The 27,213-nt window shown below is 36.5% G+C and overlaps 1 protein-coding gene across 9 annotated transcripts in view; it reads left to right on the forward strand.

Moving 5' to 3' along the window:
• Window positions 1-27,213, forward strand: part of DMD (dystrophin) — a 2,185,421-nt gene that overhangs the window by 109,492 nt on the left and 2,048,716 nt on the right. For 8 of the 9 annotated variants that reach the window (XM_078064109.1, XM_078064106.1, XM_078064108.1 and 5 more), the window contains exon 1: window positions 23,857-24,117. The exons of the other annotated variant lie outside the window; for it this stretch is intronic. In XM_078064109.1, coding sequence (XP_077920235.1) covers window positions 24,087-24,117 — 31 coding nt within the window. In that variant the 5' untranslated portion in view covers window positions 23,857-24,086. Of the gene's footprint in view, window positions 1-23,856; window positions 24,118-27,213 lie in introns of those variants that run through there. 9 annotated transcript variants of the gene reach the window in all.

Below are 27,213 nucleotides of genomic sequence, written 5' to 3' on the forward strand. Positions count from 1 at the left end.
TGTCTTCACCTAAGTCACAAATAGTACCTCGTATATCTATTTCTAAAAGATGTATAGTTGCGTATTTAACGTTTGTGTTAGTTTTGCATGGTGTCAGGGGTTTTTGTCGATGTCTACTTGTTCCAGTGCCCTTTCTTGAAGAGACTATCATTCCTTCATTGGATTGTTTTTACAACTTCTTCAGAACTTGCTGGGTATATTTGTACAGGTTTATTGCTAGGTTCTCTGTTCCACTGCATTGATCTATATAACTCTAACCTTTCCCATTTCCAACTCTCTTGATTACTATAGTTATATAGTAAGTCTTAATATTGAGTGGTATCATTCCTCTCACTTTGTTCTTCTTTGTCAAGATTGTTTTAGCTATGACAGGGCTGTGTCATTGCATATAAACTTTACAATAGGCTTCTTTGTGTCTACAAAAAAGACCTTGCTCCTATCTTGGTAGGAATTTCATTAAACCTGTACATCAATCTAGAGAGAATCAACATTTTTACCACGTTGAGTCTTCCCAATCCATTAACACAGTGTATCTCTCTCCACTTATAAGATCTGATTTCTTACATGATGATTTGCTTTTTAGCAGTGCTTTGCATTGGGATTAGATTGTGTTTTCCTATTTTTGATACACTTATAATGGTGTTATTGTCTATTATGCATGCGATTACAAAAAGAAAGGGAAAATAGAAAAGGGTCCAAAATTGCACTTTTGAAAGGGAAGCACTTTTTAAAAATTTCAATCACTGTAGCTAAATACATACCATATGTGTATGTTGTTGCAGTAATTTTATTTTTTATGTTGCAGTAATTTTAAATGATAAGGTTATAATTGTTTATAGGCAGATTGATAGAGACCTATAATTTTTCATGAATGCAAAACATCTTTCTAATTACATTAAAGTCATGCATCAGGGTGTTTTTTAATCACTCTTCTTTAGCCTACAGTTTTATGACTCATGTTGTAAAATGAAGACTGGTCCTTGTTTATATTCTAATGTTTATGGATAATCCCTGTATCATAAAACGGACAACAAATTAATTAGAAAGAGCCCAGTGTACTAAATTTGAAAGTGAATAAGAAATGAATTCTTAAGTAATTGAAAACCCTAAAGGCATTGTTTTACGTAAATTGGGAAGGGTCTGAGTCATTTTCTCCACTTAATCATTTAGCTTAATTTAAAATATTCAAATTAACACAGCCTCACAGGTGATAACCTGGAAAAACACAAGCTTGATAGCTAAGATAGTTATATAAAATTCCCAACTTTATGGAGATGAGAAAAAAAATGCCCATTTTTGCCTCTCTTCCCCACAGTGGTCCATACCTCTTAAAATGTTTCTCCTATGATAACGTATATTTTTTAAGTTTTGATTTTAAAGCATCTTTTTAGTTAAGTGCTGTGGGAAAATGTGCTAGCTTATTGTCTAGTTTTAGGGCATAGAGGCCTAAAAAAAATAAAACAGTTTGGAATCAGGCCACTGGGTACTTGATACATATTCTGCAACATTGTAATAAGGTCTTTCAGCTGTCTTGTTCTTGCACAGTGGAGTGTGTTTATGGGTGGAGTGACCTATTCGACACACACAGACACATGGACAATTTTAGACCTTTTATCAGTGATCAGAGTACATTGTCACCAGGTGAATCATTATGTGATTCCTGTTTTATTTTATTTTTTTATTTATTTTTTTAAAGATTTTATTTATTTATTTGACAGAGAGAGAGAGTTAGCGAGAGCAGGAACACAAGCGGGGGAGTGGGAGAAGGAGAAGCAGGCTTTCTGCCGAGCAGGGAGCCCAATGCGGGGCTCCATCCCAGGACCCTGGTATCATGACCTGAGCCGAAGGCAGACGCTTAACGACTGAGCCAGGCAAGTGCCCCAATTTTTTTTTATTTTTTAATTTAATTTAATTTTATTATGTTATGTTAGTCCATACAATACATCATTAGTTTTTGATGTAGTGATCCACAATTCATGGTTTCCTGTTTTTTTTTTTTATTTTTTTTTAAAGATTTTATTTTTATTCATTTGACAGCGAGAGGGAATACAAGCAGGCTTCCTGCTGAGCAGGGAGCCCAACGCAGGGCTTAAACCCAGGACCCTGGGATCATGACCTGAGCCGAAGGCAGACGCTTAATGACTGAGCCACCCAGGCGCCCCCATTGTTTCCTATTTTAAATTACAAGACAGTCCATTGCTTTCAGGCCTTACTTCTGGAGTGAAAACTTCATATACAAATCGGTATGGAGGTGCCGAACTTTTATTTCAAGTGGTGATAAATACGTCATACTCGAACCACCAGATAAAGCCATGAAAAATGTAGAGATTGTTTATATACACAGAAACATATTTTATTAAAGTTACTATGAATCCCATTCACTTTTATCTTATACTCTATTACTTCAAAGGGAGAAGCTATTGATTTTTCTGATCTCCCTATATCAGCCATGACCTGGGCAAGAGATAGAACCCGACACAGATGGTCCAAGAAAACCCAGTAACGGGACCATGTTCAGAGGTGTGGGCAGGTTTGAAGGAAACAAAAAGGGCTGCTGGGGTTCCTACAGACTACCAGCAGTAGGAAGTTGTCACATGTCCTCCTTCCCAAGTTTGAAGAGTCAAGCAAAGGAGGTAGCATTTTCTAAATTCAGTAAGAGATGAGGCAGTGGAGGAGGGGATTCCTAACAGGAGACTTAGAGATATAAGACATAAGGCCCAGAGAAGGAGTGGAATAGGGAAGAAATACCTTTCTCTCTTCCTGCCTTTCTGTCTGACGTGTGTGCCAGCCATTGGCCAAAATCAACCAAGAATAGTCAGCAAGGGAGCTAATGAAATGGATGGAGATCAGCCTTGCAGGCACAGAGCAAAACAAAGAAGGGCAGAAAAATGGGTTGCATTCATGCCAGCAAGAAGAGAGTAGAGTGAAATGTTTCGGCATTGGAAAAAAACAACAACAACCTACCAACCTAGAATTCTGTATCATTGCAATTATCTTTCAGAAGTGAAGGAGGGATAAAGACTTTATCAGACCAACCAACACTGAGGGGATTTGTTGCCAGTAGATCTGCCTTACAAGAGATGTCAGAAGAAGTGCTTCCAAGAGAAAGAAAATGATGTCGGTCAGAAACTTGGATCTCCATAAAGGAGAGAACATTAGAGAAGGACTAAATGAAAGTAAAATGAAATCTTTTAATTTTCATTCTCCTGATGATGTAATAAATAGCTGTTCAAAATCATAAGAGCAATAACGTATTGGGTGATTAGAGCTTACTGCTAAAATAAACGAATGGCAGCCATGTTATAAATTTTGAGGAGGAAAGTGGAATATTGTGTTATAAGGTAGCTGCACTAGCTGTTGGGAAAAATTGATTGGACTGGGGAGCAGAGAGAAAATGTCACAATTCCTTACTTCACTCAATGTCAGAATGGTCCCCTAGCTAGTTCAAGTTTAACTTCACTTAGTGTTAACCATAAATTATTTCATTTTATTCTTCTCCCAATAACTGAATGAAAATAGAAAAAAATGGGGGCTATAATAAGTGGAAGTTAGAACCTAACACAGTTTATTTTTTCTAATGGATTTAACTGCTACTTGTAGCCTTGTCTCAGTCTACAGACTTAATATTTTTCTGCAGACCTCCTTTTCAAGAACCAGTTGTATTATTAGATTTCCCTATTTTCAAATTGAGGGTTTGTTGAAGTAGCCTATCTCCCAAATCCCCCTTTTTTGTTTTAAAAATAGAGATTTATACCTATCTTTAGTTTTAGTCTCTTCTCCAGTTTTCTAAAGGTATTACCTCAGAATTTCAAAATCCTAAAGAGCACTTCATTCACAGATGTGGCAAGAGACCTATAGTTTTAGGGGCACCTGGCTGGCTCAGTCATGAGACTCTTGATCTCAGGGTCATGAGTTCAAAGCCCCATGTTGGGGGTAGAGATTACTTAAAAATAAATAAATGAGCTTTTAAAAAAATGTAACTTTGAAGACAGAGAATTAATCATTAAAAAGACATATGCACACACATCTGCACGTATAGGAAACCCAGGTTAGTAACTCAACAGACTTCTCAATATCCCAAATAAATCTAAAAAATAAAGCTAACACTGAAACTTCACAATAAAAATTTTACTCTTTTAAAAAATGGTTAAGGAAATATGAATGCTTTAGCTGTTTTGAGACATCACTTGAATCCAGCATATTATAGGTATATGTAAGCAATCCCATTTAATACATACAATACGGGTTAGAGGCTATTTTCAAGTAACCGTACTTTGGAATTTTTAAACACTTTTTAAAAAATTACACATAACTTGTGATGTAAACCTCTATCAACTCTTTTTCTGTAATCCTCCTCTAAATTCAGATCATTTGTGAAACCTCATTTAAAGTCAAGTAAAATACTCTCTGTGGTTTCATAACAGGCTCCCACTTTCAGGCTTCAGTGAGTTAGTATATTGCTTAGGGGGCTCAGGAAAATTTTTGAACCAAATTATAATGGTCATTATTTGTGAGGTTATTTTCATTTCTTAAGCATTAAGACTTTCAAAATAGAATGCCACGCAATTAGAGACTCAATCTAAATGAGGCCCCCCTCACCCCTCGCCCCCGACTCTTGGAACATATTCGAGAAAATAGCATGTGTCGCTTCATCTGGTATACGAGTCCTCTTTAACTTCGCCTCTCCAGAAGATTTGTCAGGAGACTAATGAAGCCTAAGTGTCAGAGCCCCTCCATTTCCCAGAACTCTTCAAAGATACTGCTAAAGTTTCCAGATAGCCAGGTGCTTGGAAAATACCCAAATCTAAGAAGATCTTCAAATTTTAGGCCCCTGACTCTCTGGATGAAGATCACTCTCATAAGTTGCTTCTTAGGATGACCCGTTCAACCTTCACAAAAACGTTATCAGGTTTGATATGGTTTTGTTGTGGACAAAACTAGTGATATTAACAACAGAGCGAATGCTGTAACAATTGGGGAATTTTTTAAACTTTTTTTAAGAAAGAAATTAGGAAATGACTTTGATTTGAGCCTATAAATTTTGCTGAAGCTGCAATTTAAATGTCATCCACATAGATTTATATTATTTCTGTTACTCTTTCTTGCACAGTAATAACTTGGTCTAGGTTTTCAATACATTTGTGAAGTGTTTTTGAATATTAAGTAATGACAAAGTGTCATTTGGAGGCTGTTTTTGCATGATGCTAAATATTTAGTTTAAAAGGTACCCAGAATTCTTATTTGCAGATTTAAAGTCTTCGTGAACTAGAGAATTATGACTTTGAACTGTGTTATTATTCTATAACCTAGGTGCAGTAGCTTTTAAAACAAAGAGGAGCAATTGCGAAGACAATTGTAAACATATCATTGCTGTCATCTAATCTCCAGCAGGTGCTACGGTGTGTTTCACCCTTAACTTGCTTTGTGTGCATAAAGGCAACATCCCGTATCAGCAGTCGGAAAACTTTGGCCCATGGGCCGGATCCAAGCCACTGTCTCGTTTATTTAATTAAATTTTATATTTTGTAGGTAATTGTAGATTCACATAGAATTGTAAGAAATACAGAGAGATACTATGTATCATTTTACCCTGTTCTCCCAGTATTGACATATTGCAAAACTGTAATACAGTATCAAACCAGCTTATTCACATTAGTGCAATCAAGGTACAGAATTATTTCCACCATCCCAAGGAACCCTTATGTCACCCTTCTTTGGCCAGACCACTTCCTTCCTGCCCCCGCCCCACTCCTTTACCCCTGGCAACCACCAGTCTGATATCTATTTGGATAATTTTGTTATTTCAAGAACGTTGTATAAACGGGTTCATATATTATGTAACGTTTTCAGATTGGCGTTATTTACTCAAGGAAAATTATCTGGAGATTTTTTCCAGATTGTTGTGGGCATAAAGAGCATGTTACTTTTTAGTTCTGAGTAGTATTGCATGGTATGGATGTGCCACAGTTCATTGAACCTTTCACTTGTTCAAGGATATCCGAGTTTCCAGTGTCTGAAATATTACAAATACATCTGTTTTAAATACTCATGTGCAAGTCGTCGTGTGAACAAGACTTTTCATTTCTCTGGGGTTAGTGCCCTTGAGTGAAATTTCTGGGTCACATGGCATTCACATGTTGAGTGCTGCCAAGCTCTTCTCCACAGTGCTGGACCATTCTACATTCCCAGCAACAATGAGTAACCCAGTTTCTGTACATTCTTGGCAACATATAACGTTGTCACTATTTTCTGACTTAGCATTCTGATGTGTAAATAGTTACAACTCATTGTGATTTTATTTTGCATTCCCCTCACAGCTAATGATACTGAGTATCTTTTCATCACCTTATTTGCCATCTGTGGATTGTCCTTGGTGAAATGTGTCTCCATGTCTTTTGTTCATTTTCTCATGGAATTTTTTTGGGGCGGGGGTTGGTTTTGTTTTATTTTTGTGTCTTACGAGTTCTTTATGTATTCTAGATCCTAGTCTTTGGCTGAATACGTGGTTTGCAGACATTTTTTACTTTAGCTTGTCCTTTTATCCCCTTAAGAGCAAAAGTTAAAATTTTTGTTCCTGTCCAGTTTATTAGTTCTTCCTTATGTGAACCATACTGCTAGTGTAAAATCTAAAGACTGTACCTAGCCCTAGATTCTGAAGATTTTCTTATGTATATATTTTAAAAATACTTACAGTTTCATGTTTTACATTTAAATTCATCCATTTTTAGTTAATTTTATTGTGGCGCACTTAAGTGTTCTAGGACCATTTGTTGAAAAAGCTATCTTTGTTCCACCGAATTGTTTTTGGATCTTTGTCTAAATCACTAGGCCATATTTGTGTGGTTCTCTCATCTTCCACTGATCTTTGAGTCTGTACTATCTTGATTACTGTAGCTATATAAACTTGAAAATCTGATTAACTTCTTCCTTCTTTATTCTTCCTTTTCAACTTTGTTTTAATTATTCTAGTTTCATTGCCTTTCCTTGTAAATTTTAGAGTGATCTTGTCTATACCAACAACAACAACAAAAATCTTGCTAGGATTTTGATGAGAATTGTGTTAAAGATGTATATCAATTTGAGTAAAATTGACTTGTTGAGTCTCCCAATGAACACAGCATTTTGCCCCAGTTATTTAGATGTTCTTTGATTTATTTCTACAGCATTTTGTGGTTTTTACCGTATATGTACAGTACATGTTGTATTAGATTAACAGCTTCATTTTTTTTTTTTGTAAGAGAGTAAGGACTACCGTATTTCATTTCAATGTCTACTTGTCCATTGCTAGTATGTAGAATTGCAATTGATTTTTGTATTTTTATCTTGTATTCTGCTACCTCAGTGAACTCACTTATTAGTTCCAGGAGATATTTTTTTCTTGTACATTGCTTGGAATTTTCATATTCATCCCACCTGCATGTAAGCGACAGTTTTATCTCTTCCTTTCCCATCTGTATGGATTTATTTTCTTGTGTTGCCTCTTTGCACTAGTTAAAACTTTCAGCCCTCTGTTGAATAACAGTAGTAAGAGTATACATTCTTGCTGTGTTCACAGTACGAAGGAAAAAGCATTTAATCTTTCACTATAAAGTATGAATTTAGCTGTAGGATTGATGTGGGTGCTGTTTATTAAGCTGAGGAAGTTCCGTTCCATTCCTATTTTTTTTTCTGTTCCTATTTTTTAGAGTTTATTTCAGACATAGGTGTTGAAATTAGTCAAATGATGTCATGTATCCACTGATAAGATCAAATAATTATTCTTCTTGAACATTTAATATGGTGGGTTACAGTAATGGTTTTCAAATATCAAACCAACTTTACATCCAGGGAGCAAACCCTACAAGATTTTTTTATATGTTGCTTAATTTTACATACTGATATTTTGTTATGAAATTTTACAAACTGAGGGTTACAGAAGGGAGAGGGGTGGGGCTTGGGGTAGCCGGTGATGGGTATTAAGGAGGACAAGTGTTATGATGAACACCGGGTGTTATACACAACTAATGAATAGTTGAACACTAAAAAAAAAAAGTTCCCTTTGATATTGATAAGGGATACTGGTTTCTAGGTTTTTGTGTTTGTTTTTGGTGTTCTAATTTTTTTTTCTTAATTTTGGTTTCGTTTCAGGCTATTGCTGGATTCATTTAATGTGTTCAGAATTATTGCTTTCTCTTCTGTTTTCTGGAATAGTCTGTGTGGAATTGGTGTTGGTCCTTCTTTAAAAGTTTGGTATAATTTCCCATTGAAACCATCCCAGCATGGAGATTGATTTTTCAGAAGTTTTTAAACTAAGAGTTCCATTTCCTTATTAGTTATATGGCTGTTCAAATGATCTGTTTCATACCGGGTGATTTGCAGTAGTTTGTGCTTTATGAAGAATTGGTCCATTTTATCAAAATTGTCAAATATGTGTATGAATAGTTCTCCATAGTGTTCCCTTATTATCTTTTTTATGTCTGCCCAGTCTATATTGATATCCCACTTCATTCTTTTTTTATTATGTTAATCACCATACATTACATCATTAGTTTTTGATGTAGTGTTCCATGATTCATTGTTTGCGTATAACACCCAGTGCTCCATTCAGTACGTGCCCTCTTTAATACCCATCACCAGGCTAACCCATCCCCCCACCTCCCTCCCCTCTAGAACCCTCAGTTTGTTTTTCAGAGTCCATAGTCTCTCATGGTTTGTCTCCCCCTCCGATTCCCCCCCTTCATTCTTCCCCTCCTGCTATCTTCTTCTTCTTCTTTTTTTTTTTAATGTATAATGTATTATTTGCTTCAGAGGTACATATCTGTGATTCAACAGCCTTGCACACTTCACAGCGCTCACCATAGCACATACCCTCCCCAGTGTCTATCACCTAGCCACCCCATCCCTCCCATCCCCCACCACTCCAGCAACCCTCAGTTTGTTTCCTGAGACTAAGAATTCCTCATATCAGTGAGGTCATATGATACATGTCTTTCTCTGATTGACTTATTTCGCTCAGGATAATACCCTCCAGTTCCATCCATGTCATTGCAAATGGCAAGATTTCATTCCTTGTGATGGCTGCATAATATTCCATTGTATATATATATACCACATCTTCTTTATCCATTCATCTGTCAATGGACATCTTGGCTCTTTCCACAGTTTGGCTATTGTGGACATTGCTGCTATAAACATCGTGGTGCACGTACCCTTTCGGATCCCTACATTTGTATCTTTGGGGTAAATACCCAGTAGTGTAATTGCTGGGTCGTAGGGTAGCTCTATTTTCAACTTTTTGAGGAACCTCCATACTGTTTTCCAGAGTGGCTGCACCAGCTTGCATTCCCACCAACAGTGTAGGAGGGTTCCCTTTTCTCCGCATCCCCGCCAACATCTGTCGTTTCCTGACTTGTTAATTTTAACTATTCTGACTGGTGTGAGGTGATATCTCATTGAGGTTTTGATTTGGATTTCCCTGATGCTGAGTGATGTTGAACACTTTTTCATGTGTCTATTGGCCGTTTGGATGTCTTCTTTGGAAAAATGTCTGTTCATGTTTTCTGCCCATTTCTTGATTGGTTCATTTGTTCTTTGGGTGTTGAGTTTAAGAAGTTCTTTATAGATTTTGGATACTAGCCCTTTATCTGATAGATCATTTGCAAATATCTTCTCCCATTCTGTCGGTTGTCTTTTGGTTTTGTTGACTGTTTCTTTTGCTGTGCAAAAGCTTTTTATCTTGATGAGGTCCCATTAGTTCCTCTTTGCTCTTGCTTCCCTTGCCTTTGGCGATGTTTCTAGGAAGAAGTTGCTGTGGCTGAGGTCGAAGAGGTTGCTGCCTATGTTCTCCTTTAGGATGTTAATGGACTCCTGTCTCACATTTAGGTCTTTCAACCATTTTGAGTCTGTTTTTGTGTGTGGTGTAAGGAAATGGTCCAGTGTCATTCTTCTGCATGTGGCTGTCCAATTTTCCCAACACCACTTGTTGAAGAGACTGTCTTTTTTCTGTTGGACATTCTTTCCTGCTTTGTCGAAGATTAGTTGACCATAGAGTTGAGAGTCCATTTCTGGGCTCTCTATTCTGTTCCATTGATCTATGTGTCTGTTTTTGTGCCAGTACCATACTGTCTTGATGATGACAGCTTTGTAATAGAGCTTGAAGTCCGGAATTGTGATGCCGCCAGCTTTGCTTTTCTTTTTCAACATTCCTCTGGCTATTTGGGGTCTTTTCTGGTTCCATACAAATTTTAGGATTATTTGTTCCATTTCTTTGAAAAAAGTGGATGGTATTTTGATAGGGACTGCATTAAATGTGTAGATTGCTCTAGGTAGCATTGACATCTTCACAATATTTGTTCTTCCAATCCATGAGCATGGAACATTTTTCCATTTCTTTGTGTCTTCCTCAATTTCTTTCTTGAGTATTTTATAGTTTTCTGAGTACAGATTCTTTGCCTCTTTGGTTAGATTGATTCCTAGGTATCTTATGGTTTGGGGTGCAGTTGTAAATGGGATCGACTCCTTAATTTCTCTTTCTTCTGTCTTGTTGTTGGTGTATAGGAATGCCACTGATTTCTGTGCATTGATTTTATATCCTGCCACTTTACTGAATTCCTGTATGAGTTCTAGCAGTTTTGGGGTGGAGTCTTTGGGGTTTTCCACATAAAGTATCATATCATCTGCAAAGAGTGAGAGTTTGACTTCTTCTTTGCCGATTCGGATGCCTTTTATTTCTTTTTGTTGTCTGATTGCTGTGTCTAGGACTTCTAATACTATGTTGAATAGCAGTGGTGATAGTGGACATCCCTGCCGCATTCCTGACCTTAGAGGGAAAGCTCTCGGTTCTTCCCTATTGAGAATGATAGTTGCTGTGGGTTTTTCATAGATGGCTTTTATGATATTGAGGTATGTACCCTCTATGCCTATGCTCTGAAGAGTTTTAATCAAGAAACGATGCTGTACTTTATCAAATGCTTTTTCTGCAACTATTGAGAGGATCATATGGTTCTTGTTCTTTCTTTTATTAATGTATTGTATCATGTTGATTGATTTGCAGATGTTGAACCAACCTTGCAGCCCAGGGATAAATCCCACTTGGTCGTGGTGAATAATCCTTTTAATGGACTGTTGGATCCTATTGGCTAGTATTTTGGTGAGAATTTTTGCATCCGTGTTCATCAAGGATATTGGTCCGTAATTCTCCTTTTTGATGGGGTCTTTGTCTGGTTTGGGGATCAAGGTAATGGTGGCCTCATAAAACGAGTTTGGACATTTCCTTCCATTTCTATTTTTTTGGTACAGTTTCAGAAGAATAGGTATTAATTCTTCTTTAAATGTTTGGTAGAATTCCCCTGGGAAGCCATCTGGCCCTGGGCTTTTGTTTTTTGAGAGATTTTTGATGACTGCTTCAATTTCCTTAGTGGTTATAGGTCTGTTCAGGTTTTCTGTTTCTTCCTGGTTCAGTTTTGGTAGTTGATACATCTCTAGGAATGCATCCATTTCTTCCAGGTTATCTAATTTGCTGGCATAGAGTTGCTCCTAATATGTTGTTATAATTGTTTGTATTTCTTTGGTGTTGGTTGTGATCTCTCCTCTTTCATTCATGATTTTGTTGATTTGGGTCATTTTTCTTTTTGATAAGTCTGGCCAGGAGTTTATCAATCTTGTTAATTCTTTCAAAGAATCAGCTCCTAGTTTCATTGGTCTGTTCTACTGTTCTTTTGGTTTCTATTTCATTGATTTCTGCTCTGCTCTTTATTATTTCTCTTCTCCCGCTGGGTTTAGGCTTTTTTTGCTGTTCTCTGTCCAGCTCCTTTAGGTGTAGGGTTAGGTTGTGTACTTGAGACCTTTCTTGTTTCTTGAGAAAGGCTTGTATTGCTATATACTTTCCTCTTAGGACTGCCTTTGCTGTTTCCCAAAGATTTTGAACAGTTGTGTTTTCATTTTCATTGGTTTCCATAATTTTTTTTTAATTCTTCTTTAATTTCCTGGTTGACCCATTCATTCTTTAGTAGGATGCTCTTTAGCCTCCATGTATTTGAGTTCTTTCCGACTTTCCTCTTATGATTGAGTTCTAGTTTCAAAGCATTGTGGTCTGAAAATAGGCACGGAATAATCCCAATCTTTTGGTATCGGTTGAGACCTGATTTGTGACCTAGGATGTGATCTATTCTGGAGAATGTTCCATGAGCACTAGAGAAGAATGTGTATTCTGTTGCTTTGGGATGGAATGTTCTGAATATATCTGTGAAGTCCATTTGTTCCAGTGTGTCATTTAAAGTCTTTATTTCCTTGTTGATCTTTTGCTTAGAGGATCTGTCCATTTCAGTGAGGGGGGTGTTAAAGTCCCCCACTATTATTGTATTGTTGTCGATGTGTTTCTTTGCTTTTGTTATTAATTGGCTTATATGATTGGCTACTCCCATGTTAGGGGCATAGATATTTACAATTGTTAGATCTTCTTGTTGGATAGACCCTTTAAGTAGGATATAGTGTCCTTCCTCATCTCTTATTACAGTCTTTGGTTTAAAATCTAATTTGTCTGATATAAGGATTGCCACCCCAGCTTTCTTTTGGTGTCCATTAGCATGGTAAATGGTTTTCCACCCCCTCACTTTCAATCTGGGGATGTCTTTGGGTCTAAAATGAGTCTCTTGCAGGCGGCATATCGATGGGTCTTGTTTTTTTATCCAATCTGATAGCCTGTGTCTTTTGATTGGGGCTTTAGCCCATTTACATTCAGGGTGACTATTGAAAGATATGAATTTAGTGCCATTGTATTGCCTGTAAGGTGACTGTTACTGTATATTGTCTGTGTTCCTTTCTGGTCTATGTTGCTTTTAGGCTCTCTCTTTGCTTAGAGGACCCCTTTCAGTATTTCTTGTAGGGCTAGTTTCGTGTTTGCAAATTCCTTTAGTTTTTTTTTGTCCTGGAAGCTTTTTATCTCTCCTTCTATTTTCAATGACAGCCTAGCTGGATATAGTATTCTTGGCTGCATATTTTTCCCATTTAGTGCTCTGAATATATCCTTTCTGGCCTGCCAGGTCTCTGTGGATAGGTCTGTTGTCAATCTAATGTTTCTACCATCTGTTTCATTCTTAACACTGGTAATTTGTATGTCTTTGGTTTTTTCCCTTTATCACTCTTGTTAGCACTTTGTCAATTTTATTGATCTTTTTGAGGAATGAGCTCTTTGTTTCATTGATTTTGTCTATTGTTTTTCTGTTTTCTGTTTTCAATTGATTTCTGCTCTTTATTATTTTCTTCATTGTGCTTGTTTTATGTTTTATTTTGTTCTTCATTTTCTAGATTCTCGAGGTGAGAGCTTGGATAACTAATTTCTTCTTTTCTAATATATGCATTTAAGAGCAGCTTTTTCAATTCATTGCCTTATTTAACTGACATGGCAATCCTTTTTTTTTTTTATTATGTTATGTTAATCACCACACATTACATCATTAGTTTTTGATGTTGTGTTCCATGATTCATTGTTTGCGTATAACACCCAGTGCTCCATTCAATATGTGCCCTCTTTAATACCCATCACCAGGCTAACCCATCTCCCCACCACCCTCCCGACATGGCAATCTTTTATGGTAGGCAGTGCATGTGGTATTATTTTTAAAATCCTCTTCCTCTATTAGGTACCTCTCTCAGACAACATCCTCTAGATTATTTGAGTTCATTAATTAACAAGTAGATTAAAATGTATTTTCTTTTAATACACATCAAGCACAATCCCCTTGAGGACAGGGATCAGGAGCTCTTCCCTTATAACCTTAATGTAGAAAATTTGGTCCTAATAAATATTTGATAAATAAATGCACATTCATTCCCTACCCACTGCCATTGTTTTCAGTGAGAATTTGGTGCTGTGGTCATCCCACAATGGCAAGGTTCAGAATCTCTCCTAACATATATTTGCAAACAGATTTGCTTTGTTACACTCAAAGGTTTGAGCATTCATTTTGCATTTTATAATTATCTGTGATGTAAATTCCTGTCTTCCTCCCTCATACCTCTTTTCCTTTTTTCCAGCTGATACCATTGAGGCCCTATTAAACCCAGTGCACTTTTGAGAACTAGTGATGCTTTAACATCAACAAGTTTACAACTGAGTAGCAAAGGTAGCATTTATATCATTAGACTCAACTGCAAATGGGGCTGAGGAAAATCTCAAAAAAATCTTCATGGAGAAGGTAAATGTAAATAAAGCCCAGAAGGATAAGGAAGCATACAATACACCAAGGATAAAATATAAAGAAATTATAAGCAGAGGCCATACTGTACACATAACCAGATGATAAGCAATGGGAGTGAAGCAATTCAAAAGGAAGATACAACATTTTTTTTCCGATTGAGTTTGCGTTCTAACAGGTAAGACACATATGAAACATATATCCAGTTGATTTATTATGCATGAAACTAATGTGCAAAGCAGCATGCAAGGAGAAGATATATGATGAACTTTTGGAATAATTTGAGCTATCAGAGTAGAAAAGCACCTGAGATCACTTCAGGGGGATTCAGAGAGATGTAATATAGTGTTGAAAAATGAAGGCAAGGGCTAGATTGCAAAGGGTCTTTTCATTTCTGACCATATTTTCCACTGGGGTATCATACTAGTAATGAGTGTCCTCCTGAAACTGATAAGGTAGGCGTGAGCCCACATGCTAATAATTCTTCACTTGTATGAATGGCCCTACTCCCCACTACTACATCCATTTTGTGACATTCTCTGCCCTACTGTTTGCCCTGGGAAGGTTAGCTCTTCATCTCCATCACCTCAGCCTCTTGCACTCCTTCAGCAAATTGTGTGACACCAGCGCATCAGAGGATGGGGGAAGAAGTTTAGGGCATTTATTTGTTACTTTGTATGCACCTCACTAAAGTCCTGGTCATGACTTTGTGTGTCTCTTACTGTTCCAACAACATTGTTCTCTCCCTTTGACCCATCAGGCCTGGAGGTGGGAATAACTTTCCACTTTTGATATTACCTGGATGACTCACTTTCCTTCAGCCTCATCACCCTGCCTACACCTCTGTCCATACATAGTTGTTTCAACAAATTGTTTTCTGTTAAATGCTTTTGTGTCTGTCTAATTCCTGCCAGGACCTTGACTAACAGAATATAAAAAATTCAACTCTTAAATCTTGGTACTGATTCTCAGCTCACCAACATCAATGTCTTTAATTTCTTTTTGCTTATAATACTTTTGTTTCACTCAGAAATCTATAATCACCATCATTAATTTCTACACATTTACCTCCAAAAATGGTTGAAGATCAATATATGCATTTTGTGGCCATTGTTTTTACAACACAGATAAATTACTTTGGGGTTTTACTTATATTTAGTAAGTAAATGTTCTGTCTTGACCCTCTAGAAGGCATTGCTGTGTAGTACCAAGTCCCGAAATCAAATCATTTTGCACATGTCAGAGATACCATTGTCTATGGAAATATGAGTTAAAAAGTGCTCTCTGTTTCACAAGTTGTAGCTATTTTTCTGTCTAGTGGGAAAAAATCTGAATGTTTCAGAATGAACCCACAAGGTTCCAGAGATCCATTTACTATTTTTTTTTTTTAAAGATTTTATTTATTTATTTGACAGAGAGAGAGCACAAGTAGGCAGAGAAGCAGGCAGATGGAGAGGGAGAAGCAGGCTCCCCGCAGAGCAGGGAGCCCGATGCGGGACTCGATCCCAGGACCCTGGGATCATGACCTGAGCCGAAGGCAGCCGCTTAACCGACTGAGCCACCCAGGCGCCCAATCCATTTACTATTTTTAATGGGAACTAAAATAATGTTAAAGAAATATACATTGCACACATAGAAAGGAATAATCTCATGTCACAACATAGGTTGAATGGCAAATCTGAACTTCTAGCTCCACCTAACAGTAACAAAGGAACACCTGCCTTCCCATGTTCCACAAAAGGAGTGTAAGAAGAGGCTAGATAAAAGAGAAGACTTAAATAAGATCCAGAGTCTGATAGCGTAATACCGTAAATGTCCAGGTTCTTATTTAAAATCACTCATCAAGCCAAGAAAAAGGAAAATCACAACTTGAATGAAGAAAGACAATCAACAGTCACCTACATCGAAATGACACAGGTGATAGAATTATCTGCCAAGGATATTCAAGCAGCCATCATAAAAAATGGTTCAATAAGAATTACAAACTTGCTTGCAACAAATAAAAAATAGAAGGTCTCAGCAAGAAATAGAAAACATATAGAACAAAATGAAGTTTTAGAACTGAAAAATACAGGAATCAAAATTCAGTGGATGGTCTCAACAGAAGATTGGAGGGGGCAGAGGGCAAAATCCATGAACAGGAAGATAGAACAGTAGAAATTACCCAGTCTGAGCAAGAAAGAAAATAGGCTGATGAAAACTGAACAGATCCTCAGTAACCTGTGGGATCATAATAAAAGATCTATGATGCATGTCATCAGAGTCCTGAAAGGAGAGAAAAAAGAAAGTGTTGCTGAACAAGTGCCCAAAGAAATAAAGGCCAGAAGGGGCGCCTGGGTGGCTCAGTCGATTAAGTGTCTGCCTTTGGCTCAGGTCATGATCCCGGGGTCCTGGGATCGAGCCCCACATCGGGCTCCCTGCTCCACGGGAAGCCTGCTTCTCCCTCTCCCGCTCCCCCTGCTTGTATTCCCTCTCTCGCTGTGTCTCTCTCTGTCAAATAAATAAATAAAATCTTTAAAAAATATATTTAAAAAGAAATAAAGGCCGAGAAATAACCAAATTTGGAAAAAGAGTCAAGAAGCGACTGAACAAAAAAGGATAAGCCCAAGGAGATCCATGCCTATACGCATTACAGTCAAACTTCTGAAAACAAGTGATAAAGAAAAAAAAAAAAAAGCTTGAAAATAGTAAAAGACAAAAGACACTATGGGCAAAAAAAAAAAAAAATTCAAATGACAAGATTTTTTTATGAGAAACTGGAATCCAGAATGAAACGGGAAATGGCATGACATTTTTCATATGATTAAAGAAAAGACCTGTCAATGTCCAGAAAAATAGAAAAGGAGGCAGCACGCCAAACACATTTTATGACACAGGAAGTACTCTGATACCAAAACCAGACAAACATAGCACAAAAAAAAAACAAAAAACAAAAAACAAAAAAAAAACCACCTCAGACCAGTATCCTTCACATATATACAGAGACAACAATCCCTAACAGAATTTGATAAGTTATATTAACTACCAAAAAAAAAAAAAAATCACATGATCTTATTGATGCAGAAAGAAAGGTTTGATAAAATTCAGCACCCATTCATGATAAAAATTCTCAGAAAACTAGGAGTTCAGGAGAACTTCCTCAACTTGATAAAGAACATCTACAAAACTTCTATAGCTAACATCATAGTAATGGTGAAATATTCTAATGGTTTCTTCCTAATAGGAGGATCAAAGCAAAGATGTTTGCTTTCAGCCTGCTATTTATAGTACTGGAAGTTCGAGCCAGCATGAAAATGCAAGAAAAGTGAATAAAAGCATACAAATCAGGAAGGAGGACTTAAAATCATCCCTGTTTGCAGATATTATGATGGCGCTCTGTAAAATATCCCAGGGATTCTACAAAATTACTCATAGAAATAATGAGTTCAGCAAGATCTCAGGACAAAAGGTCAACTACAAAAAACGATTGTATTTCTGTATGTAAGAAATGAACTGCTGGAAACTAATATTTTAAATGTACTTTTCTGGGGCGCCTGGGTGGTGCAGTTGGTTGGGTGGCCAACTCTTGGTTTCCACTAAGGTCGTGATCTTGGGGTTGTGAGATTGAGCCCCACATCGGGCTCCCCACTCCACCACGAGGTTTGCTCGAGAATCTCTTTCCCTCCCCTCTGCCCTTCCCACTCGTGCTCTCTCTCTCTCAAATAAATAAGTAAATCTTTAAATAAAATAAAATGTAACTTTCTGTAGTCACTACAAAAAAAGAGAGAGAGAAATGTTTGGGAATCTAACAAAACATATAGGACCTACAGGCCACGAACAAAAAAAAAAAAAAAAGGATGAAATAAAACCAAGACCTAAATAAAAGGAGATAAATACTGTGTTCATGGACTATGAACTATAACATAGTAAATGTCAGTTATCCCCCAAATTAATCAATAGTTTTAATGGAATTACTATCAAATTTCCAGCAAGATTTTTTTGTTTATATGTACAAGCACCCAATTGCCTGAATCCTCTCTGCCTTATTTTGTGTGGGTTCATTGTTAATAAACTACCCGTAACTAGCACATTTCTCCACTGGATTTATCTAAAGAGATTTTTTTTAAACACCTAAGAAATACATGTCTTAATAGAATTTGTAGCATTTCAGCCAGTATGGATCATTGTAGGGAAGAGAAGCAGAAATGGCCTGGAAATTATTTTTTCCAGATCAATAAATTTGTGAGCTTTATTTAAATATCTTAGCTACTAAGCCTGTTTTTTCCTAGCTTATTTATCCTGTGATGCCTATTTAATTGTAGTGCTTAAAATTATGTTAAATAATTGAATCAGTGGAGAAAATGACTCAGACCCCTCCCAGTTTATATAAAATACTGCTGTTAGGGTTTTTGGTTTCTTAAGAATTCCTTTCTTGTCCACTTGGAGGTTTACCATAATCAGTCTTTTCTAATTAATATTCCAGTCATCTTAGGATATAGGAATTACTGGTTGATATTAGAATATAAGCAAGGACTAGGGGCGCCTGGGTGGCTCAGTCGTTAAGCGTCTGCCTTCGGCTCAGGTCACGATCCCAGCGTCCTGGGATCGAGCCCCGCATCGGGCTCCCTGCTCCACGGGAAGCCTGCTTCTCCCTCTCCCTCTCCCACTCCTCCTGCTTGTGTTCCCTCTCTCGCTGTGTCTCTCTCTGTCAAATAAATAAATAAAATCTTTAAAAAAAAAAAAAAAGAATATAAGCAAGGACTAGTCTTCATTTTTTATAACATGTATCTTACATCCATAGGCTAAAGAAAGTAAGTAAAAAACATGCTGATGCAAGCCTTCAGTGTAATAAAAATAAGCTTTGTATTCTTGCAAAAGTAAAGTCTTAGGAGTTCATGTGTAACAATTATAACCTTTCATTTAAAATCATTTTCAAAGCATACATGTACGGTGCATGTTTAGTTACATTATTTTTTAATGTCTTTTTTGCAAACTGTCATTTGACAGCCTATGCTTTCCCCCCTTTCTTTGTGCAACTGTATATATAAGAATAATACCATCATAGGCATATTAGGAATGAGAAAAAACAACCCAATCACAATACAAAGCGCTGTTAGAAAGCACAATATGATGATATAAAATAAAGACGACCTAAATATTAGAAGTATATGCTGTTAAAGGGGCGCCTGGGTGTCTCAGTGGGTTAAACCTCTGCCTTGGGCTCAGCTCATGATCCCAGGGTCCTGGAATGGAGCTCCATGTCGGGCTCCCTGCTCTGTGGGGAGCCTGCTTCTCCCTTTCCCTCTTCTTGCTGCTCTGCCTGCTTGTATATTCTCTCTCTCTCTCTCTCTCTCTCTCTGTCAAATAAATAAAATCTTCTAAAAAAAAAAAAAAGTATATGCTGTTAATGGATTAAAAGACTCAACATAGTTAAAATGTCATTTCTCCCCAAATTGATCTATTTAATGCAATTCCCATCAAAATACCAGAAAGATATTTTTTAGTCCGATCTGTAGACCTATTTGTAGATAAGCTTATTCTAAACTTTGTAAGGTAAGACACAGGACCTAGAATTTCTAAAATGGTTTTGGAAAAGAATAAAAAGTGGGAGGAATAACTCTAATGCTTGGGCATGTTATGTCGCCAGAGTAACTAAGGCAGTGTGATATTGGCAGAGAGCTAGGCACACAAGTCAATAGGACAGAAGTGAGATCCCAGAGGTAGACCCCCACAAATATGTCCAATTGGTTTTCGACAAAGGTACAAAAGTTATTCAGTGGAAGAAGGGTAGTCTTTTCAACAAATGCTGTTGGAGCAGTTGGAAATCTGTAAGAAAAAGGACATCTACGTAAACCCCACACCTCATACAAAAGCAAGCCCATAGATTTAAATGTAAATATGAAATGATTAAAAATTTAGGAAAAAAAAAAAAACAGGAGACAATGAATCATGGCTTCGTGAAAAGTTTGTAGACTTGACACCAAAAGTACCATCCATAAAAGAAAAAAAAATTCAATAAATTCTGTAAATTGGACTTGAGAAAAAACATTTTTGTTTTGGAATTTCACTGTTATGATGAAAAGACAAGCCGCAAACTGGGAGAACAATTTGCAAGGCACATATCTAATGAAGGACTCATATCTAGAATATATAAATTCTCAAAAATTAAAAACACTCAAAAATTAATAGTTAAAACGAAAGGTATTCAATTGGAAAATGAGCAAAAGACATGAACGGCCATTTCACTGAAGAGTCTATTCAGATGGCAAATAAGCATGAGAAAGGATGTTCGATGTCATTAACCATTCGGGCATTTCAAGGTAAAACCACCATAGTATATCTCTACATGCTTAACACTGCAAAAAAACTAAAATTGACAATACCAAATGCTACAGAGGATACAGAGACACTGGATCACTCACATTACTGGCAGATACATAAAATGGTACAGACCCTCCAGAGAGTGTTTTGGCAGTTTCTTTAAAAAGTAAACATACATTTACCATATGGACCAACAACTTTACTCCTGGGCATTAATCCCAGATAAATGAAAAATATGTGCATGACTGTTTTACAGCTTTATTTGTAGTAACCCCAAACCAAAAATAACCACAATTTCCTGCAATAAATGAATGACTACACAAACCATAGTACACAATTAACATGGAATACTACTCACAATAAAAGTAAGCAAGCTACTGAGGCAGATAACAACTTGAATGGATCTCTAGGACATTATGCCAAGTGAAAAAAGCTAGTATCAAAAGATCACATACCGAATGATTCCATTTTTCTAACATTCTTGAAATGATACAGTGATGGAGACCAAATTAACAAGTGCCGAGCTGTGGGTCACAGAGTCCAGGGATTGATGGTTGGTATGACTCTAAAGGGAGAGGAGAAGGAAGATCTTTGTGAAAGGTAATGATTCTGCAGTTTCTATGTTGTGATTGAGACTGCGGTTACCCAAATCTACAGTATTATAAAATGGCAGAAATATATACACATTGTATCGATGTCATTTTGCTGGTTTTGAAATTGCGTAATAGTTCGCTTAAATGTAACTGAGGACACTGAATGAAGAGTATATGGGACCCCTCTTTACTCTCCTCGCAACCTTTTTGTGAATATGTAATTATCTCAAAACAGAAAGTTAAATTTTAAAAAGCTCTGCTCTGCCAATTATTAACACTGGGGATTTGAGTAAATTGCTTTGACCAGTCATCTTTATAATGGGGCTCCTAAGACCTCAGCACTGTGGTTATTGTGAGGACTTAATGAGAGAGGTAAGTGACTAAGGACCACAGGAAAATAGGACAAGGTCTGAATTAGAATTCACTGTGTTTGGGCTAAATTTTATTTTATGTACCTTTCACTTTTTCAAGTATTTCTTCTCGCCTAGATTATAAAACCTTAAGGGAAATGTATGTATTCCACATTGATGTAGAATTTATTACAGGGACCCAGTAAATTCGAATTGTTGACTAAGGCTAAGAGACCATTAAGATGTACCTGAGAGCATTTAACTCTATCCCTTTTTGGTGCACTGGATGTGAACCAAGACAAGATTTTGGTATATTGGTAGCCATAGTTATTTTTAGAAGCATACACTTCGTGGTTTTTCAAAATTGGCTATGCATTGGGCGCCTGGGTGGCTCAGTCGTTAAGTGTCTGCCTTTGGCTCAGGTCATGATCCCGGGGTCCTGGGATCGAGTCCCACATTGGGCTCCCTGCTCCGCGGGAAGCCTGCTTCTCCCTCTCCCACTCCCCCTGCTTGTGTTCCTGCTCTCACTATGTCTCTCTCTGTCAAATAAATAAATAAAATCTTTAAAAAAAAAAAATTGGCTATGCATCAGAGTCACCTATAAAACATAGAGCACTAGGTCCTACTCCCAAAGAGTTTCTTATTTTCAGGTCTTGTCCAGAAATTTTCCATATGTTGCTGTTGCTTCATGGACCACACTTTACAAATCACTGATGAACTGTGCATGTGCCTTGGCTTAAATGTGGGCTTATAGCTATAGAAAACTCACAGTACAAGGTGTAAAGGAACTTAATTCAGGGCGGTATTACACCCTAGAGCACAGGAAAACACATGCTAACATGTAGACTTGGATGCATGTTGGTCAGAAACCACTTTTTGATTTTGTTTTATGAAATTGTTGCTTATAGGCATACTTAGATGACCACGCTAAGAAGAGGAAATGAGATGACTTACGGAGAACATTTTAAATCTGTTTTGGATAATAGTACTTGAAATACAACTATCTACAAATTAAGCCTTATGCCTTATTTCATATAGATTTTGTTGGAGGGAATGGTGATATTATGATAATGGTATTCTAAAATATGAAATGTATAACGATTAAGGTAAACATTATACTCTGATTCAATATGCCAGTTTTTTTTCTATTTTTATCTATAATTTATTTCTGTGCCAAGCAGTTGAATGTTTGACATTGAAAAATGAGTCTGTCACTTCAACAAATGGTATTATAAAAACACTCCAATAATTTTAGCACAGATTATTATTATTTTTTAAAGATTTTATTTATTTATTTTGACAGAGAGAGACACAGCGAGAGAGGGAACACAAGCAGGGGGAGTGGGAGAGGGAGAAGCAGGTTTCCGGCCGAGCAGGGAGCCCAATGTGGAGCTCGATCCCAGGACCCTGGGACCATGACCTGAGCGGAAGGCAGATGCTTAACGACTGAGCCACCCAGGCGCCCCAGCACAGATTATTATTGCAAAAAGAATATCCTTCTAAAAAGTTAAACCAATGTTTCTTTCAAATATTGGGCTCATCTGCTGTGTTAAAAATGTGATAAAGAAGCCTTCTCTTGGCAAAGAATGGTTTACAAACATGCCGAATAACATATTACAAGTGTGTTCACTTAATACAGAAAACTTCTTTTGAGAGCCATTAAATAATTAATAATTAACTTGATGTCCAAGAGAATGGTATTTTAATAATTGCCACCAAAGAAATCAAAGAAAGAGTGATTTTAGTAAAGTTTTCTCATAAGGTGCTATGGAAATTTAGCATTTTCGGAAGATTTCTTCATTCAATTATAAGAGTACTCTTTATTTGAGCAGAAGCCTTGTCCCCTGAGAGCTATACACAGTCTGCCTTCAGAGCTCAGCTGCTACATTCTGCTGTTGCTTTTCTTAATCAGACTGTTGGCATCATCAATACCTGACTTTTGATAAGATCTGCAGGGTAGAAATTAAGTTTGGTAGATAGGGGATACATAACGAGTGCAGAGATTATCCTGGGCATTTCTTTTTGTTCAGTAGAGTGAAATTTTTAGTGTTGTTGAGAGGGTAAAAAAGGAAAGGCATTTCAGAGTCTATTCTGGATTAGGATTTTCTGCTCTGTTATTTTAGAAATGTGCATAGAAGTCATAGAAAGTACTGTCGTTTTGTATACTGAGGAGTTTTCATGTTTAGAAGCCTGTGAGAGCAAGTACTATGTCCACTGTGCTATTCTGGTTTGGACATTAATCAGAACACAGTTGAACATTATTTGACTTCACAGGGCTTGCCATGCTGGAAGAACAACCTTATATGTAGTGGCCATGGGCAGTCCTATTATGGGAAACCAACTTGAGAGAAAAGGCGGGTCACTTGCTTCTGCGCAGGTCCTGGAATTTGAAATATCCAGGGGCCTCTACAGAATCCTGGCATCATTTACTATGTTGACTCACTCAGTGTTGGGATCACTCACTTTCCCCTTACAGGACTCAGATCTTGGAGGCAATTAACTTCAGAGAAAAACGAATAGGAAAAACTGAAGTGTTCTTTTTTAAAAGGCTGCTGAAGTTGGTTGATTTCTCATCATTCCTAAACCTATTGGAGCACTAAAGTTGGGAGAAAATTTACCAAGACTTTTCCTGCTGCCTTGATATATACTTTTTTTTTTCTTTTTCCCAAATGCTTTGGTGGGAAGAAGTAGAGGACTGTTGTAAGTACAAAGTCACTAAGAATATTTTTACCGTGGCATAAGTTTTAGTTTGTGGCAAGCTCACTGATGAGGCAGATTGATTTTAAATTATTGTAGTAGTTTGTGAATAAGAATAAATGTTATCCTAAATTTCCTGTACACATATATGTGCAGGTGTACATGTTTCTCATTGGGAAAACTTTTCAGTAGAAATGAGGTAGAGTTTAAAGTTTTTTCTTTACAAATATAATCAAGATCTTTCTTTTTTAAGAAACCACTAAAGTAATAGAATATGCATGGCTGGCCTGAAGTATTTGTAACAAACTATTTTAATTGCTCTGAAGTCGTTCGTGTATCTGAGTTATTATCTTGATTATTTGATCCTCTCTTCAGTAATGGTTGCATGTGGGGCAGTGATCTGCTATATATTCTCAATGAACTAATTGTGGTAGTGGAATGATGTGTGGAGACCCCAAGGTTAGAAAAATTCTATCTGGCACATCTTGGGGGGAAAAAATTGAAAAACAGAACGAATTGTGATGGATAAATGGAGGCGGAGGAAAGTATGATAAATATTTAATTTAAAAATCCTTGTCTCATGTTATATTTAGTATTTTGAGTGTTCTTTTCTGTAGCATATCATGAAAATTCCTTCAAATAGTGATATGCTCTTTGCTGGCAAATGACCAGACACTTTTGTTGAGAACACAACATAAAAGCAAGAGGGACTTCTGATCATTTCACAGTAAGCTCACCGTGTTGTTTCATGTCTAGTATGACCTAGGTTTTCAGTAAAGCTTTTTTATTTGGCTTTTATATAAAGTGCATCTATTTTGTTTATTTTAAGAAAGTCATGATGACTAATGAAAAATTGAGAAATTGACTCTGGCACAGTAGTAAAAATAATGTATAAAAATAATATATGAAGAGTACAGTGTGTCCCAAAGAGATGGACAGAGGCGATTACCTTGTCCCCCTCACCCCCTGCCTTTGACTGGTGGATTATAGCCATTCTGAAACAGATATGATGGTGATGCCTATAATTAACAGTGAAGAAAGTAAGTCTCTCCAAATAAGTAATTCTTCAAAACTTCTGGTAAAAAGGTCACAACACAACTCTGGCCTCTGTGCCAAAAAAAAAAAAAAAAAAAAAAATGAACATTGTGCACTTACTGATTCACATTAGATGCTACCAGAGTTTATAGTAAAACATGTTTAACGAAATTTCCTTATTTTACAAATTTATTAGGTGAGCACCAGAATTGCTTTCTGGTTGAAAAACCATCCCATTTACTAATGTTACAAAAATACAACGGCGTATATTCTTCACAATGTACGCATATTGATTGATCCATTATTATACTTACAAAATTCACACCAGAAACCAGTGCAGAGAGTGATATAGAAAAAATAGCAAAGATGCAATTCAAAAAATAACAAAGAATGAAGCAAGGCAAACCTACTCTCTGCTTTGTCATAGATATTCAAATAACTTCAAATTCTTCATTAGAATTTAAAGAAAGCTAACCTTTTTGGGACAAGCTCTGTAGGACTTTATTAAAGCACATTTTAAAGCTATCAGGTGAAACTTTAAGCTGTATGACAGTGGGTTCGTTAAGAGAATATGAAGATATTCACACGGTTATATTCTACATTAACTTTTACCAGCTGACATACTTCTGTTTGAATGTATTGACATTGGAATGAGGTGTTTTTTTTTTTTTTTTGAATTGCCTTAGTTTGAAAAAACGTAAAAGAGTACACGTGGGTGGTTTTTAATGAAAGTAGTTGCCAGAAGATCGCTGTATTAACATAAAGATTGTTTACTTTTAGAATTGCTCAAATATTGCATTGCAAAGAGTCACTCAAATAGTTTATTGCAAATATACATTTCGTTGGAATTTTTTAAATGATAGAAATTATCTTGACTTCTAATAAAATCACCATTTAGAATGATTTCATTTACAGAGTCTTCTAAGGGCATCTTAACTCTGAAAAAGAGATTGCTGATCTAAGTGGATAATATATTTTTTAATTGAATAAGAAGTTTTCTCTATCTCTTATGCGGCATAACATTATGGAAAATGCAGTAGAGAATGTCACGTAGTAGTTACTGTAAACTTAAAGATTACCAAGTGTTTTGTGCAAATTTATGTTATTTAAGGGGAAAAAAATGTGTCGGTTGACACTACTCCAGCTAGAGAGTACTGAGATATAAATTCATAATTTGGACAGAGATATTAATACAGCTTCCTCTTTGGTTCTGAAGTATTCATTTGAAATCCTTGTAGTCCAAGTCATTTGTTACAGGAGAAACAAATTGTCAAATTCTTAACCACTTGTGTGGTTTAATAAAAGAGATTTAAATCTTTGTTGTCTTAGAAAAGTCAGGGTTTTTAAAAATTTTGTTTTATTATCTTTCATCATGGCTTTATCACAAGAAAAAAGCAAAGTGATTTCCCAAACTTTCCTTCCCCTTCCACCTTCTACTGTAATATTCCCCTAACTTATTAAAAATGATTTATCATACTTTTTATTAAACTATTCTTTCTTCCACTGCAGATACAGGAAACATGGTATTTTGATGTGAGTGTATCTGATTATATAAATGCATGAAGACACATTTAAATCACAGAGCCGTTGACAGTTCACTGGAAATTAAGCTTTCTTTGAAGATAATTTTCTGTTCATGTCTTTGATTTTCTATTTTAGACATACATCATTTTTTAAGAAATTGACAAATAAGACTAATGTATGTCCTCTGTCCAACGAAACATAACAAACCATGAAGGAAGGAGCAGACCAAGGTTTTACGGGGCCTGGGATTATACAATTTGAGGGAAGGGAGTCTTTTAAGAAAAATAATACAAAATTATGAACCTACAATGAGGTAGGGCCTTGGGAGGAACCAGTGTAGGTGATGGCCCTCAAGGCTTAAACTTTAAAAGTCCTCAACTTTAAAAGTGATTTCATGGGAAATCACCTCCGTATGAAGGGATGTGTTGTTGAATATTTACCCAGTTACATTTTAAGATGAAATTGATGCTAGTTATATTTCTTTAAGCATATGTTATTTCTCAGAGACAGGCTTTTATTTAATGCAGATTACAGTTAAAA

The sequence above is a fragment of the Halichoerus grypus genome, chromosome X (genome assembly GCF_964656455.1).
Source record: "Halichoerus grypus chromosome X, mHalGry1.hap1.1, whole genome shotgun sequence".
Lineage (NCBI taxonomy): Eukaryota > Metazoa > Chordata > Mammalia > Carnivora > Phocidae > Halichoerus > Halichoerus grypus.